Genomic DNA, 18,504 nt, shown 5'->3' on the forward strand with positions numbered 1-18,504 from the left:
CTGTGTAACTGAAAAAAAACTATATAAATATATATATGCATAGTACAAAAATGCTTCAAAGTTATTTACAATAGAAATAATGGGAAAATACTTATTCTAGAATGATGAGAAAAATCTTATCTTTATTGTAAATGAAATTGTAACATGACCCGGCGAGTTTTCCTTTGAAGTCAAGTATACTGTAACTGCGATACAGAACACTTTTTGTAGGCGTTTCTTATGCAAATGAGCAGAAACTGTACTGTATCTGCAAAATATCAACGATACAGTACGGTTTATTTTTAGCGATGACGGAAAGCTGTATTCGTATACAGACATACCAGTCGTTCAATTCGCCATAGAACTGTTAGTATTTACTCAAAAATTGAGGTGAATTAAAAATAAAATTTTACAACATAAGTGAATTATTGTCGGATTCAAAAATTTTAGAAAGGAGGGAGTGGGGCGGTTCACAAATTATTACTTTGACCCCCCCCCCAAAAAAAAACAAACCGGAAAATCGTATTCCGTGGGGGGGGGGTAGATTTATAATCAACCAACACCTATGTGGTCATTTCGTTACTTGTTGATGAATTAAAAACCGTATGTGTACAAGCTTAGAAAAAAAATTTAAGAAAGCGAAAAAGAAAAAAAAACTCAAAGGTGGAATGGGGGCACCAGTGGGTGCTGTATCCCCGTTTGGTTACTCTACATTTTAATGAAAACGTGAAGGTAAAATACCCCCCCCCCCCTTTTTCCTTTCATCTGCTTATTTCAATTTTGTATATGACGACCGGTATAGGACATTGTCGGACATTTCTCTCAGAATCTACGATCTCCCGAAGCATTTTTGTTTCAAAAATATTCCCACATGATTCTTATATATCAAAATGTTTTGCATTAAATCGTAGCTTAAATTGAAAAAAAAAGGTCAGCAAGAGCTGCATAGAGAAAAAACCCCTGCGCAATCAAATCTAAATAAAATTTTTGGAAAACAAATTAACTTATGCATCCCTTAAATAATTTTAAAATGATAGATACCTGCACGTCCATCTCACTCGGCATTTCAGTTGAGAATGCTTAAAATGGGATACTAAATCAACTTTCTACAAAATCATCTGATTGGTTGGGAGGTATACACCCAAATACGCATGTAAATTAGTGAGGTCCTTAGAAAGGTCATGTCACAAGTCATTTAGAATACTCGTTTCTTACTGTATCAGAGATACAGGGCGGGGCCCGGCTCGAGCTATCGCTCTCGCCTCAAGCCCCGCCCTGTATCTCTGATACAGTAAGAAACTCGTACTCTAAATAATACTTATAAAATGTTTATTCTTGATCCTTTTTGCTTCAAATTGGATTTTGCAAAACTGTTTATTTTTCGAAAAGACTAATTTAATTTTAAATTATAAGGGCGATAAGTTCAAACAACAAGAGATACTGCTTTCCAGTTTACAACTAAGCCATTGCGTTACACGTTTGCGAATTTAATTTTATATGCTTGAAGAACAATATCTATATGCTTACGCACAGACACGTAATGAAGATGTTTGATATTCACTGTCCTTTTCCCTTGTATATGCATTATTTAAATTCTATATTTTAATAATTTTTGTCCCGTTCAGACATCGTGTCGTTACTTTATTGCTAACCAAAATGCAGGTACTGCCCCCCTCCCTTTTTCCCAACGCTACTTTTACTATTGAAAATGTTCATTGAAAGGCTGCCCCCCCCCACTATATAGTAAAGTAATAATAGGAAGGAAACATAAGTATTGTATGAGGGGATGGGTATTAAAAGGAATTGTCATAGGAAAAAAATTGCTTCATCCTACGGAATGGGATTTTCGAGTCTGGGCGATTGCCCTTTTTTTGCTTGTCAACTTTTTCCAGGTAAGAAAAAAAATTCTCTTGCTGCCCCCCCCCCCCCCCCCAACTTTCAAAATCGATGCTACCTGCCTGAAATACATCATGTCTTGTTCTACGTTATCTCATTATATGTTCTTACTGCATAGGTACATTTTGCGAACTGGTATTGCATTCAAGTACGCAATTTTAATCAAACTACTTGTATTCTTTACTTGTGGCCTAGCAGCCCCCCCCCCCCAGGGGGTCATGATTTTTTTTACAATTTAAAATCTACACTACCCCATAATGCTTCCAGTAGACCACATAAGTTTCTCGAGAAGAAGATTTTAAAAGATTTTAAAAGGGTTTTCCTTTATATTTCAATGTAAAAATTATTGCCCAACACCCGAGGGTCATGATTTGAAGAGTTTGATAATCTACCATACCAAAGGGTACTTCCCAGGCACGTAGCAACGGGGGGAGGGGGCAAGGGGAGTCTGTTCCCTTTTTTTCCAACATCACATTTACTATTGGAAATGTTCATAGAAAGGCTGCCCCCACACTTTATACCCATGTAATTGACATAAACCTTTAATTAGTATTGAATGCCAAGAAATTGGTACTGAAAGAAGTTGGCAGTGAAAAAAGTTGACCTCTACCCACCCCCACCTCCCCACACCCCCGAAATCGGATTTTCGAGTTTGGGCAATTTTTCTTTTTTTTTTTTTTTTTTTTTTTTTTGCTTGTCAACTTTTTCAGCTAAGTCAAAAAAATTTCTTTGACCCCCCCCCCCCCATTTTGAAAAACGATGCTACGTGGCTGCTTCCATTATAAGTAAGGACGGACAACGAACACTGTGTGCTTAAAAAAGCTCACGGGATTTCAGCTCAGGTGAGCTAAAAAAGCTTGCAAAACGTCAGATATTTCGGACTGGGGCCACGTCTTTCACAATTTTGGAGTTACCTGGGAAAAATGATCTTTTTCTTGTATGTATTTAGTTATAAACATTACTTTAATTTAACAGAAAGTGGAATTCAATTTTAGAAATAGGCCTAATATCCATTTAAACATGTATGATATATTGATTTTTTTGTAGGCACAAGGCCTAGGCTTTCCCATCCATTCCGGAATCTGGGTTTACTATTTTAGTCCTCATCAGTCATTTCCAGTTTTGAGTTTTTCCAGGAACAAGTACACTAAAAAAATAATAAATGCCTGTAAAGTCCATGTTGTGTGTGACACATTGTCTTGCATTAGTTATGTCTTAGCAAAGTCGACCAAAGACTGTATAAAATTGGAGCTCGAAAAAGGTATGATCAGTTTTGTTAATTATTGTCAGTTTAACAGGTCCAGCACAATCTCTTGATTAAGCTATATAGCTTTAAAAAGCTATATAGCTTTATTAAGCTATTCAAAATAGCTTGATAAAGCTATTTATATGCAATTTTTAACAAAAACGTTTTTTTAAAAAAATAAACAAATATTTGACTATTCATATATGTACTATGGACTATCAAAAATACAACCTAAATCATAGAAAGTTCTAACATTGCTGCTGTTGAATACTTTTAAGCAAAATATGAATTTCCATTGTTTGAGTAACTGTGTGTGTGGTGAGGCGTGGGTAAGTATGATTGCTTCTCATTGTGCTGAACTGTTACTAATCAATTATCGTGTTGGCCATAACTGGCCTCCTTTATAATTTCATTCAAGAAATAACTGTGTGGTCACTCATCAATAGCCCCAAAACATTTAAAACTTTGAGTCAAAAGTCTCTCAAGGGGACGCAATTTGGTGAATGATTTTTACATGCATTGTATTCAGAGCAGTACAAAGTTTAATATTTCCACTGCACCAAGATGCGACTTTTTGCACCTGTTGAAGAAATAACACATTTGAGAAAAAAGTCTGAGAAAATAGCTTAATCAAGCTATTCTGAATAGCTTAATAAAGCTATATAGCTAAATCAAGCTATATAGCTTAATCAAGAGATTGTGCCGGACCTGTTTAATGTTGATCAGTTAGAATTATTTAACTGTGTCTCAGGACAAGCCAATAATCTAATTGTGTCTCGGGACAAGCCCTCACCACAGTTAGAATACCTCCCAAATACTCGCAATGTAGCAAATAATTACAGAATCGCTCCGAAACGATTTTGAAGAATACAAAAGGATTTGCACTGAAAATAACTTCCAAATTAATTGTAACAAACCTTTTTGAGATTGTATATGTCTTTTATCCCAAAAAATAATCCATAAAAAGACGAAAATTCAACTTATTTTCTCAACGGTTTTTCTCGCTTCAAATTTACCTGCCATGTTTACATTCGGAACTCTCTGGATTGTTCATAGTAAATGCACTGAGTACGAGTTATCGCCCGTGTTTATTTTGCTACATTGAGAATACACGGAACGAATTCTATCGTTAAACCGGGTCCGTAGGACATTTATCATTTTAACGATAGAACATTCTATCTAAATGTTGATGTGCACTTAACTGTATCATCATCAGTTTATACATGTAAAACAAGCAATGCACTAATACATCAAAATATTTATTTGGGTAAAAAAAAAAACTCTACCCACTCTAATTAAACGTTCTGCATATCAATTGACATAAACTAAACTGTATAAATTTATATTTTTTCCCCACAGGTTAACAATTTTGAGGAGAAGGTGCCACAAAGCAATGCTGGATGAGGCGGAGGATGATCTTTAAGTTAGGTCTGACAGTCATTGTTGTCATTGCTGTTTGTATGTTCTATCTGATCCATCAACAAAATGATGAACTTATCCCAAATCAGTCCCCAGAAAATGACAGCAGTGTTGGAAATCAGTCAGGAAAAACTGCAGAGATCAGTGCTGAAGAAAAATTAAGAAAGGCTGAACTAGAAAAGTGAGGAGTTTCATTTAGTGACCACTTTTTTAAAGAAATATTTCTTATTCAAAAGTTCACGAATTTTAGAAGACTTTTTCATGACAATTACTTAAATAAATCATTTTCGGTATATTCTTTGTATTCATTTAGTTCTAACTTTTAAGTTTCAAAATGAACGTAAACAATTATTTAGTTGTAAGTCTAATCGATACTGGTATTTTAATGTACGTGTATCCATATGTTTGAACATACTTTTTTCAATGATTTAAGAAATGAAAGTAATATTTTTTACTTTGATCATGTTGATCGATGTATCAAAGAAAAAATTTGGACAGAAAACTTCATCAATGCGTCGCTTTTCTTGATCATTCATTTCCCAAGATTTAACAGATTTACGGTTTTCCCCGCTTTGGTACGGTTTTCCCCGCTTTGGTAGCATAATAAAACATTTTTCAGAGTTCTATTGTTTCATACCAGATATCTTAAAGTATGCTGATTAAATGATTTCTTCCCTTCGTAAGTTCTTTCCCATAACTGTATTTGTCGGCGTGCAGACGATTTGATTAGCAAAGGGGATAATTCAAAATGAAACGAAAGTAGAAAATAAGTCAGGAACGTAAGGGACAGGTTCCGAAATTCAGGAAAATATTTTTCATAGTAAAATGTTCCTTCAAAAAGTAATCTGAAAGCAGGAATATACATGTAAAGACTGCCAAAGTAGTTCCGACTGCTTAGTACAAGCGAACTCTAGATTTTATTGATGTAGTTATCAAAAGAATTTTTTATCCAATCAGAATCAAGTATTTTATAGAAATTAAATGATTACAACATCCAAAAATAAGAAAATGTTTTACAGGAAAGCCAAGAGATGGAGAGAGAGTATCCACCTGTCTATTGTTGTTTGTGGTGACCGTGGTAACGAGTCCATCATTCTCATCAAGTCTGCCATCCTCTTCACCAAACGCTACATCATCATCCACATCTTCGCTGAAGATGATCTTCATTCCTCATTGCAACAACAGGTGATTACTGAATTTTTAAATTTACAGTAACTTTCATGTACTGAAAAATCACATATTTTTGTGAGGTCAAATTTTCCTGGTTTGAGGAAAAGTTCTTGGTTTATGGGGAATTGATTTCTTGGATGTAGAATTGTTGAGTAGTTATGTCACATTTTACTTTTCATGATGGACATGAATTCATGGGTCTTTTCACACCTCAAATACAACGAAAATTAACCCCCCCTCCCTTAAAATTTGTGATTTCACAGCATCTTGTAATTTGTCTATTCATTTTATTGTTTTTTCCATAGGAACAAAGAAGTTGTAGTATATTTGGAAATTAAGATAGAAATTTATGTATTCACATACGTATTGAAGCACTATAATAACCAAAAATTCTAAGAGTTAGAAAGGTACACAAACTGTTTAATGTTTGTACTCCTGTGTACATATAATTTCGAAATTATAAAATGATATTTCATTTTTAGGTCACCTGAGTAAACTCAGGTGACCTGTTGCTATCCATTTTCGCCTGCCGTTGTTCGTCATGCGACTTGCATCATGCGTTAACATTTGAACATTTTCAGCTTCTTCTCTGAAACCACTGAACCAATTTCAACCAATTTTGGCATATAACATCTATGGGTGAAGGGGAACACAAATTGTGAATTTCATGGTGACTGCCCCCCTGAGGCCTGGGGCTAACCTCAGAAATTAATGCAATCTTTAAAAATCTTTTCTTTACTCGTAGACATCAAGCAGTCAAACTGTTTGCATGATAAGCCCTTTACCAAAATTATGAAGTTAATGGCCCTGTGGTCACGGGTTCTAGTGCTAGGGTGGGGCTAAATAGATTATATAGTGAAAATGCATTATTTCTTTGAAGTTCTTCTTTTCTGCTCCTGGGCATTAAATAAGATAACCAAATGCATAGTTAAGTTGAATATGGCTGCCTCTTCCAAATTTGTGAATTTCATGACCCCAGCGTCAGGGGTTCTAGTGCTAGGGCGGGACTACATAGATTATATGGTGAAAATGCGTAAATTCTTTGAAATTCTTCTTCTTTGCTCATGGGCATTACTGTATAGGGGATTAATTTCACGGGTTGTAATTTTCACGGTTTTCTCTTCTTTGACACTGTCGCGGTTTCTTGAAATCGCGGAATTGGTATATTATAAAAGATTCCTCCCTTATCTACACCTATTGAAAACTTATTCACTGTTTCTTAAATTCACGGTTTCATCAACACCGTGAATATAGCGAATATTAACACCGCGAGTTCATTTCCCCCTATACAGTAAATAAACTAACCAAGTGCAAGTTATGTTGAGTAAGACTGCCTCTTCTTAAATTGTGAATTTCATGGCCCCAGGGTCAGGGGTGTTAGTGCTAGGGCGGGGATATAAAGATGATATAGGGAAAATGAATTATTTCTTTGAAAATCTTCTTTTCTGCGCTTGGGTATTATATCATTAAACTATGTACATAGCTTTGAGGAGGAAGGATGCCTCTGAGATTTGTGAATTTCATGGTCCCTGGGTCAGGGCTTCTTGTGTTAGGGTGGGGCTCTAATGTTTATATAATGAAAATGCAAGAATTCTTTGAAAATCTTTTCCTATGCTCCTGGATATTATGCCAATGATCTAAGTATATATTTATGATGAAGAAAGCTGCCTGTTCCAAAATGGTTAATTTGCAGGCCCCTGGGTCAGAGGTATTTGGAGGGGGAGGGTACATAGTCTGAATATAAATTAATGCTTTGAAATCTGCACTTTGATATTAATCAACAATTTATGATGAAATAAAATTCATGATAAAATTTCCAAAACTTTGAAATGTGTTGCCCAAGGGTCAGTGGTTCCTGTGGGGAGGGGTGCACAAGTAGTTACAAAGTTGAAATGAATTTTCTGTTTGTTACTCTGATCTACCTCTGGGTATTAAGTAACCAAAGTAAGCATGCTAAGTGTATAATTATGATAAGCAATAGTGCCTCTTTCAAAATTGTGAATTTCATGTCCTCATGTTTAAAACACGAATCAGATTCAATTACAGGATACTCAGGTGACCTATAAGGCCCATGGGCCTCTTGTTCGATATTATGGGACCCCCCTTATTTTATTCATTTGAAAAATGAGGTTTTATGTTTTGGAATATTTATTATGATCTCTTTTTACAGCTTGCATCATGGCCAAGTATAGCTAAAAGCAAATTTGAATACCACTTGTATGGTATAACCTTCCCTGATTCAAATAATGAGTGGAAGAAACTTTTTAAACCTTGTGCCTCTCAACGACTCTTCATTCCAGTAAGTATATTTGTTGTAAAGAAATAATTGAAAGAATCAATTCCAGCTTGAGATAATACATAGCTGTAGTTAAAAATTTCTGTTTGGGGAATTCTATGTTTTTGAAAGTTTAAAAATAAAATGCAGAGTTTTATGGATGGAATATGGATAGCTCATTTAGGTATGAGGCAGCAAAGCTCTGGAACTCTCTGCCCAATGAAGCCAGGCAATTCTCCTCATATAATCAATTTTCAAATTATATCTCAACTTGGTGCGGAGAACTAAATTGTAAATGCAGCTCCTGCAGACTTCAGACTTCTATGCCTCATACCTAATGTTTTAGTTTTATAGATGATCGTTTTAAGATATTATTAATTAATTTATTTATTTATTATACCCCCTGCAAAGGAAGTTTAGGGGGGGTATATTGGAATCACCATGTCCGTCTGTCCGTCTGTCGGTCTGTCTGTAGACGAGATTTTGTCCGGACCATTACTCAGAAACTATTGGAAGGATTTGTCTGAAAATTTGTACAAATATTATTCACCATATGAAGTTGTGCACCTGATATTTTCATCTTGATTCGATTATTATTTTGAATTTTACAGGTGTTTTTTCATTTTTATTTTGTGGTTTTGTCCAGACCATTTCTCAGAAACTATTGCAAGGATTAATCTGAAAATTTGTACACTTATTATTCACCATATGAAGGTGTGCAATTGGAATTTTCAACTCTTTTTGTTCATTTTTTTGCATTTTACAGGTTTTATTTTAATTGACTTGTTCATTTTGGGCTCATGTATAAGGTTTGAGACATAGAATCTAGAATATCTGTACAAAAATACTACAGCTTAAAACTACTCATATAAACTTTAAAAAAAAGAAACATCATCAAGTGTTAAAAACAGTTTTTACATTGCACAGAAGATAATGTAATTTAATTTATCTCTTGGGAATAATGACTGGACATGCATCCAGTTAAAGATAAATTAATGAGTTTGGTGTGGGAAGTTGAACGTTAAGGCATCTTATTATCAACCATGTGTAATCTCCTGGGAATCAGGCACAAGAATTAAAGATCTCTCTTCTCTTTTTCTCTTAATTGTAATTTATTGTCTGTCAAAGCACTTCATTACTGGATGACCAGCTCTTTATTATGTTCCCCAAACGGAGTTTGGGAACATATTGTTTTTACTCGGTTTCTTATTATGTTCCCCAAACGAAGTTGGGGAACATATTGTTTTTACTCTGTTTCTTCTTATTATTAAGGTCTTCCGTCTTCAGCGGAAGACCTTTCTGTTATTCTTAGGTTTCTTTTCCACAGTTTTTATTATTTTTTTTCTTACATATTTTGTGCACGCGAGTTCTCGAAAACGCCTTGATCGATTTTCATAAAACTTTCAGGAATGATAGAACATCAAAAAATCTAGATAAATATTTTTTTGTTTTGATGACGTCACTTCCGGTTCGGAGATTTCTGCGATTTTGTCATTTTTAGAGGGTCACTTTGTCCGGCAATGTTCTCAAAAACCATTGAAGATAGAAGTGTGAATTTTTGAGGGATGCTAGAGCAAACTTTGGAGAAGTGCCTTTTGTATATCACAACTACCGGAAGTACGAAGCGCCGACGCTCGCTATGGCCCGAAAATAGACCTATCGCGAATTTCAAAATTTTTAACATCTTTTCTACGATAGCTTTTTACCTGGAAATATTTTGTTAAAACATATAGAACAAAAGAGGTGTAGAATTCCAAGATCTTTCAAATGATATCTTGTCAAAAGGGCTGGCCCCTAAAATTAAGGGCTTAGAGGGGCCGAAAGTTTTTTCTTTATATCTCAAAACGTATCGAGAATTTGTAATACATCAAAGAAGCAAAGTTGTCCAAAATGTTAAGCTTAAGCTTTTGGCGTCTTCAAAATACGTCCGGCGTCGTCACTTCCGGCAAAACCGGAAGTGGTCGGAAAACGCGTATTTTTGCCGAGTTTAGGAAGTTTTTGGGTAACATATGTCTCTGGGAGCATAAAAATTAATTTTCCATCCGTCGTTGTCACTTCCGGTCAAACCGGAAGTAGCAAAAAATGGCTTATTTTTGCATTAATTAACATAGTTTTAGATGATTCAACCCATTTTTTGGCGTTATTTCTCATTTTTGTTAAAAATGAAAATGAAAGCTACTTCCGGTCGAACAGGACGGAAGACCTACTCGTTGCTTTGCAACGAGCTTTGCTAGTTATTATTATTTTTCTTCTTCTTCTTCTTCTTCCTGGAACTTTTTTGTCCGGGAATGATCTTGTAAACTGCTCGTCCGATGTAGGTAAAACCTTTTTAGGGTTAGTAGACATGTTATGTAGATTTGCGGAATCAAGGTCATTTTGCGCGCACGTGCTTGCAAGAGCGTGCACGTGCAACACGTGAAATGACCAATATAATAGATATAGCCACAACTGTTCTATTTTTAAATGAAATGCTTTGAAACTCATAATGTGAGGATATATTAGTAGTATAGACATGACGACATGGTGAAAATAGCAAGATCTCACGCGCATGCACGTGCACTTCGCTCTGATTGGCTGCAACTAAAGTCTCAATATCTTTCTTGTTTTTTGACGAAATCCTTTGAAATTTTGAACATAGCCATGCATCAGGATATCCTACAACATGAAATAAAGCAATTATCATGAAAACACGTGCATGCACGTGCGCTGCAATCTGATTGGCTGCAACTTTAAACAGCTATAACTTCCTTGGTTTTCAACCAAACAGGATGGGATTTGGAACATAGATAGATATAATGGACTTCTACAAGTAGGTATGGTCACCATGCACATGCATACACGTGCGTGTACATGTGCTGCAATCTGGTTGGCTGAAACTTTAAACAGCTATAACTCCCTTAGTTTTCACCCAAACGGGGTGGAATTTAGAACATAGATAGATGTAATGGACTTCTACAAGAAGGTATGGTCACCATGCTCATGTATGCACGTGCGTGCACGTGAAATGAGAAAAATCAAACATACACTTGAATGAGCGAATTTTTTTTTTTATAATTTTGGATTAAATACTTTAATATTCAGTATATTAAAAATATAGATTATGTAGACAAGATGATATGGTCATGACGCATATGCATTCACATGTGCACGCGTGCAATGCTAAAGTTTAAATGATTTTTGTACACTTCTTTGTTAATGTTGTTAAAATCTCACATGCATAGAGGTTGTCTTATTTAATGAAGCTTACAGGGAATATGGCACCAAAAGGGAGTTGGGGAGCGTTTGGGGAACATCTGTAACGGTCCCCGTTACAATTAGCACTAGTTATTAAGGTCTTCCGTCTTCAGCGGAAGACCTTACTGTTATTCTTAGGTTTCTTTTCCACTATTTTTATTATTATTATTGTTTTTTTTCTTACCGATTTTGTGCACGCGAGTTCTCAAAAACGGCTTGGTGGATTTTCATGAAACTTTCAGGACTGATAGGGCATGGAAAAAACTAGATATATATTTTTTTGTTTTGATGACGTCACTTCCGGTTTTGAGATTTTTGCGTTTTAGTGATTTTCAGAGGGTCACTTTGTCCGGCAGTTTTCTCAAAAAGCACTTCACACAGAAGCATGAAATTTTTAGTGATGCTAGAGCAACCTTTGGAGAAGTGAATTTCGTATATCGCAACCACCGGAAGTACGAAGTGCCGACGCTCGCTATGGCCCGAAAATAGTCCTATCAAGAATTTCAAAATTTTTAACACCTTTTCTACTATAACTTTTTACCTAGACATATTTTGTTAAAGCATGTAGAACAAAAGTAGTGTAGAATTCAAAGATCTTTCAAACGATATCTCGAAAAAAGGGCTAGCCCTTAAAATTAAGGGCCTAAAGGGGCCGAAAGTTTTTTCTTTATATCTCAAAAAGTATTGAGAATTTGTAATACGTCAAAGAAGCAAAGTTGTTCAAAATGTCAAGTTAAATCTATCGAAGTCGTCAAAATACGTCCGGTGTCGTCACTTCCGGCCAAACCGGAAGTAGTCGAAAAACTCGTATATTTGCTGTTCTTGACAAGTTTTTGGGTTACATTTGTCTCTGGGAGCATAAAAAGTAATTTTTCCGTCCGTCGTCGTCTCTTCCGGTCAAACCGGAAGTAGCAAAAAATGGCCTATTTTGAAGGTTTTAATGCAAAATTGAAATTATAAAGTCACTGGAGACTACTTAGCTCATTGCTTTCTTTTGTTCCGTCACTTCCGGCACTTCCGGTCAAAACCGGACGGAAGACCTACTCGTTGCTTTGCAACGAGCTTTGCTCTAGTTATTATTATTATTCTTTTTTTTCTTCTTTCTTCTCCGGTACTTTTTTGTCCGCGAGTGTTCTCAGAAACTGTTCACCCAACTAAGCTAAAACCTTTTTAGGGTTAATAGGTGTGTAGTGTAGGTGTGCGGAACGAAGGTCATTTTGCGCGCATACGCATGCACGTGCGTGCGCGTGAAATGAGTGAACTGACCGATATACTTAATATCGCTATAACTTTTACATTTTTTAATTAAATAATTTGAAACTCATCATATAAAGATATATTAATAGTGTAGATAATATGACACTGTCAAATTAGCACGAACTCACGCGCATGCACGTGTGCTTCGCTCTGATTGGCTGAAACAAAAATCTCAATATCTTTTCTGTTTTTTGACGAAATAATATGAAATTTAAAATATAGGCATACTTTAGGATGTTCTACAAAATTATATATAAAAATTGTCATGAAAACACGCGCATGCACGTGCGCTGCAATCTGATTGGCTTAAACTTGAAATGGCTATAACTCCCTTATTTTTCAACCAAACAGGATGGGATTTAGAACATAGACAGATATAATAGACTCCTACAAGAAGGTATGGTCATCATGCACGTACGTGCACGTGCGCTTCGTTCTGATTGGCTGAAACAAAAATCTCAATATCTTTTTTGTTTTTTGACGAAATGCTATGAAATCTAAAATATATACATACTTTAGGATGTACTACAATATGATATATAACAATTGTCGTGAAAACACGCGCATGCACGTGTGCTGCAATCTTATTGGCTAAAACTGTAAATGGCTATAACTCCCTTGTTTTTCAACCAAACAGGATGGGATTTAGAACATAGACAGACATAATAGACTCCTACAAGAAGGTATAGTCCTCATGCACGTGCATGCACGTGCGTGCATGTGAAATGAGTAATATTAAAATACGCTTTAATGAGTGTATTTTCTAATACTTCTGGATTAATTGATTTGTTATTAAGTGTATTAAAATATATATAGAGTGTAGACAAGATGATGTGGTCATTACGCACATGCATTCAGATGAGCACGCGTGCAATGCTAAAATTTAAATACATTTTGCATTCTTCTGGGAAAACGTTGTTTAAGTCTAAATTGCATAAAGTGTGTCTTACTTAATAGCGCTTACAGGGAATACGGCACCAAAAGGGAGTTGGGGAGCGTTTGGGGAACATCTGTAACGGTCCCCGTTACAATTAGCCCTAGTTTTCAATTGAATTTGATATAAAGTTATCAAGATTAATTTGATTTTGTATAATATGATTTTTTTTCAACAATCAGTTTGCAGAGTGACATAACACATAATTGCAATATATTTTTTTAATGCAGAAATTACAAAATTAAATAAAAAAAATAATGTTACAATGGAATTACAATGTATTAGTATTGATGTTTCATTTGGTTGCACCTTTGTTTCATTCATTAAGAAACATGATGAGCAATTATATTTCACTGCAAATTTTTGTAAGTAAATTGCGAACACCTCTAGATCCATAAAGTATTTTTGAATTGGCACCTTCTCTGAAAAACCCAGCGGGGGGTATTTGTCCCTATTGGACAGTTCTAGTTTTTTTTTTTTACAGTTTTGTGCTTTCTAAACCTTTCCTCCTTTTACGTGTGCATGAAATTTGTTTTAAGTACTTGCTGTTTTCTTATGTTGACTCCTTTTATTTTTCTTTGTGTGTTGCTCAAATGTTTTGTCTTTTATTTCTTTCTTTTTTATGTCTGTTTATCAATGTCTTTGGTTACACTTGTGTGTTTAAATGAATTTCTGTCTTTATGAACTCTAATGTGATAACTGTGCTCTTATGTGTATATATGTACATTTTATTATAAATATGTTTTATGTTTCTAGTCGGTAAAAGAGCTTTATAGCTCATGTTCTTTGTTATGTGTATGTAGTCCGACTTTAAATAAAATTTACTACTACTACTACTACTAGTTTCAGTTCTGCTTTCTATTTTGATTTCATTGATAAGGCATTACTTGTAATATAAATATGTATCCAGCCCATCTGTTTCTCAGCAAAGATTATCTTCACAGAATCACTAGCAATTATCTTGCTTTAGCTAAATTAGAATTCTCTCAGCAATTTCATTAATGTAAGGAAAGTAAAATGTGTCTGTCTTTCCCTTAGTATTTTTTGTGAGGTCAGGGGGATGGTGTCTGTTAAAGATCAAGCAAAAACTTGATTTTTATGCCTTTCTGTATGTTATGTAAACATAATTATACTTGAAGTTAAAGTAGTACAAAAAGGTATATTTAAAACTTAAGTATTTCCTTTCCAGTCACTCTTAACCAATGTGGATTCTGTGCTGTATGTTGATACAGATATTTTATTTCTGTCTCCTCTGGAGGAAATCTGGTTTCATTTTACCCGATTCAACAGTACCCAGCTGGTTGCCTTGGCTCCAGAGAGTGAAGACAGACAGACTGGCTGGTACAATAGATTTGCTAGGCATCCATATTATGGAGAATTAGGTAAAAAATCAATCTTCATGTTATGGCCAAATTCAGTCGAGTTTCAAATATGTTAATAAACGTACCCCAAAATAGAACACTGCTTTAAAATAATACTAGACAAGTATTCTTTCAACACTTTTTCAGGGGTCAATTCCGGTGTAATGTTGATGAATTTAACAAGGCTTCGAAACTCAACTTGGCTTCCATCCATTGTGAATTACTACAAAGAATACAAACTGAAAATAACCTGGGGAGATCAGGATCTCATTAACATCTACTTTCACTTTCATCCAGGTGAGGGCGAATCTCAGAAATAATTTAACAATGTACCTGTACAGCGTGTACTGCGAGTGTGAGCCAAAGTATAAATACATAAGTATGAAGTTCAAGAAGCACCCATAGAATCTCTAAGTAATTACTTTGAACTAGGTGTCATTTGAAAGAACTTGATTCGTAGTCTCTATTTCTCATGGTTCAAAAGTTATGCATAAGGTTCAAAAAAGCTATTTTTAGCATAAAGGTCACAGTCAAGGTCACAAGGTCATTGGCCTTGGTGTTATTTAAAAGAGTTTCATTAGTGGAGTATGCATATTAAATATGAAGTCTCTGTCTTTCATGGTTCGAAAGTTATTGGGAAGGTTAAAGTTTGCAGACAAACAGACAGACAGGACAAAAAAATATATGCCTGGATCTATCAATCTGGGTGCATAAAAATTATATAATATTAGTTTACTTATGCAAAGATCACACATACATATATCTGTTTTCTAATAGCATGGTGATGTGAACAATTTTCTTTTCACAGATGAGCTTTATGTTTATCCATGTGAATGGAACTACAGACCTGATCACTGTATGTATATGAGTGTGTGTACAGGTGCAGAACGAAGTGGGGCATATGTACTTCACGGTAATCGACGAGCAATGCAGAATGATAAACAACCTGCATTTAAAGCTGCTTATTTAGCCTTTAAAGAAGTAAGTGACTCCACTGAGATAAAAAAAGTGACATTGATTTTGACATAAATTTTAACATAAATTTATTATATCTGAAGTAAATTTCATAAAAGAGTTAAAGATATGTTGAAGTATTTTTAATTTAAAAACATCAGTGTAACATATATTTGTACAGTTAAACCTCATTATCTCAAACACATCAGGACAAAGATAATAGATTTTAAAATATCCAAGGATTTGAAATAACAAGGTTAACAAAAAGGTAAAACAAAAAAGAGGCTGGGTCAGCCATGTCACTTTGACACACTGATGTTTTTTGTTTGTTTTCTTTTTGAGATAATGAAGTTCAAGTGTATTTGGAAAATAAAATTTTTAAAGACTGTCTTTTGTTTTAATTGTCACAGGATTTTGATTGTATTATGCCAAAAATATTTGTGAATAATGCCACTGTTATGCTTGTAACAACATCAATAATTCTTTCCTCCACATAGACAGTGTCATTTCTTCTCTTTTTTGCAGTATGATTTCCATCAGAAGATGAAGACATCCCTCCTTCCCCCTCTTCAAGAGAAACTTGAGGCGACATCCAAGACGCCATGTGGACGTGTTAGACATATATTTTCAACCAGAGTTGCTCAATTTGTTAATCATGCTGAAAAATGACTCACTTGATTCTGAAGAAATGGTTGCAAGGCTGGCTGTTATCACAGATTTTTTAAATTTTGAAAAAAAAGATTCAATGATATGAGGTTTCCCTTCCAGTGGTATGGGCATAAATATAAAATAAGTTGGGGGTAGTAGCATGAAAATCAACTAGGTTTGTTTTCATTGTATTTTTCTTGTGGCTCAATAATGTAGCCCTATCTAGTTATTAATGAGTTCTTTTTGGAGGGGGGTTCTTTTTGTATTTTTTATCTGTTTTGGTCAGGAAACCCTCTCTTTAAAAAATCATCTGTTAAAAATATAAAGAAGGCTACATTATTACAGCTATTTCTTGGGTTGGTGGGGGGGGGTGTCAATTTACTATGAGGGAACATTTTTTATTTAGACTACAAGCTTGCCTTTATTTATGAGATACATCATCAGAAGATATGACATGGAAAATTGTACTGTCTCTTGCAGATTACATGTGATTGGCTGATAGTGATTCAGCCTTATATTTGAATGTGATATTCTTTTATAGACAGATTGCTTGAATTGTTTTGAATTGTCTCTGAAACATAGCTATGTATTCATTTCATTTACTGTATATCATTAACATTTTGCATGATTATTTTTGGGACAGATTGATACTGTATTTTTATATATTTATTTTTTTTTTTTTTTGCAAGATATGAAAATCATTACATTCAGTTGACTCCATTGCTTGCCTGAAAGTAAAAATAGCTTTGAAAATGACTTTATAAAGATATTTTGTTAATGAAATTAAACAGAGTTGTAAACAAAAGTGATTTGTGTTCCCCTACAAATACCAGATAAAGTATGAACAAAAAGTCTATTTTATGTCAAGTTTCTTTAGACAACAAAAATTTCAAGCCAAACCTTGTTATTTACAAACCCCTTGGGAATGGAAAAAATGAGATATCCAGTTAATTAAAATATTAAGGGAAAGGGCATAAAATGAAAATCGTTTTAACTTTCAAGTCTTTTCAATTTACACCATATTACAGAATGAGATGCAGAAGTTCAATTGTAGTTTGATACCATTATAATGCATGTTTGACCATGTAATATCAGAAAGATTTCCTTGGTGTAAAGAAACCACCATATCAGGACTGAAAGGTCAAAAGCAGATCATCAGTATTGCCTGAGCAAAGCTGCACCCCTATGGAATCTAACCACTGTGGCATCGCACTTTGAAAAAATTACACACTTTGAAAAAAAATTTCAAAGTGCGTTAAAATTAGGACAAAATCAACACACTTTGAAAACATTTTCAAAGTGCATTAAATTTGGGAACATTTTCAGCTTCTTCTCTGAAACCACTGAACCAATTTCAACCAAATTTGGTATACAGCATCTATGGGTGAAGGGGAACAAAAATTTTGAATTTAATGGTCCCCGCCCCCTTGGGGCCTGAGGGATGGAGCCAAAACCACTAAAATTAATGAAATTTTTAAAAATCTTCTTCTTTACTCCTGGACATCAAGCAGTCAAACTGTTGGCATGAATGTAATAAGCATTGAGTCTTCTACCAAAATTGTGAAATTCATGGCCCCAGGGTCAGGTGTTCTAGTGCTAGGGTGGGGCTCTATTGACTTTATAGTGAAAATGCATTATTTCTTTGAAAATCTTCTTCTCTGCTCCTAGGTATTAAATAAACTTACTAAGTACATAGTTATGATGAGCAAAAGTGCGTCTACCAAAATCGCGAATTTTATGGCCCCAGGGTCAGGGGTTCTGGTGTTAGGTTGGGGCTCTATTGATTATATAGTGAAAATGCATTCATTCTTTGAAAATCTTCTTCTCTGCTTCTGGGTATTAAATAAACTAACTAAGTACATAGTTATGATGAGCAAGAGTGCCTCTACCACAATTGTGAATTTTATGGCCCCGGGTCAGGGGTTCTAGTGTTAGGATGGGGCTCTATAATGATTATATAGTAAAATACATTATATCTTTGAAAATCTTCTTCTTTGCTTCTGGGTAATAAACAGATAAACTACCTTATATAGCTATGATGAGCAAGGAATCTTCTTCCAGAATTGTGAATTTCAAGGTCCCTGGGCCAGGGGTACCGGGGGGGGGGGGGAGCTCTGCTTATATACTGAAA

General features: G+C 34.8%; 1 protein-coding gene across 1 annotated transcript; it reads left to right on the top strand.

The window, feature by feature from the left end:
• The first annotated feature begins 4,521 nt into the window (after positions 1–4,521).
• On the top strand, positions 4,522–17,227 carry LOC134267353 (glucoside xylosyltransferase 2-like). Its single transcript, XM_062749573.1, has 7 exons — positions 4,522–4,721; positions 5,560–5,725; positions 7,881–8,009; positions 14,600–14,792; positions 14,919–15,068; positions 15,580–15,752; positions 16,251–17,227. Exons 1-7 carry the CDS (start codon positions 4,522–4,524, stop codon positions 16,392–16,394), a joined length of 1,155 nt encoding a protein of 384 aa, XP_062605557.1. The 3' UTR covers positions 16,395–17,227.
• Positions 17,228–18,504: the final 1,277 nt, after the last annotated feature.

The sequence above is a fragment of the Saccostrea cucullata genome, unplaced genomic scaffold (genome assembly GCF_032062105.1).
Source record: "Saccostrea cucullata isolate Sc308-1 unplaced genomic scaffold, CSIRO_AGI_Scuc_v1 ctg9944, whole genome shotgun sequence".
In the NCBI taxonomy this organism is placed as follows: domain Eukaryota; kingdom Metazoa; phylum Mollusca; class Bivalvia; order Ostreida; family Ostreidae; genus Saccostrea; species Saccostrea cuccullata.

Bases quoted from the DNA above. Each gene is read 5' to 3' on its own strand.
- LOC134267353 (XM_062749573.1), top strand. From the start codon at position 4,522: ATGAGGCGGAGGATGATCTTTAAGTTAGGTCTGACAGTCATTGTTGTC. The intron at 4,722-5,559 runs GTGAGGAGTTTC...AATGTTTTACAG, and splicing joins AGAAAGGCTGAACTAGAAAA to GAAAGCCAAGAGATGGAGAG. The intron at 14,793-14,918 runs GTAAAAAATCAA...ACACTTTTTCAG, and splicing joins TCCATATTATGGAGAATTAG to GGGTCAATTCCGGTGTAATG.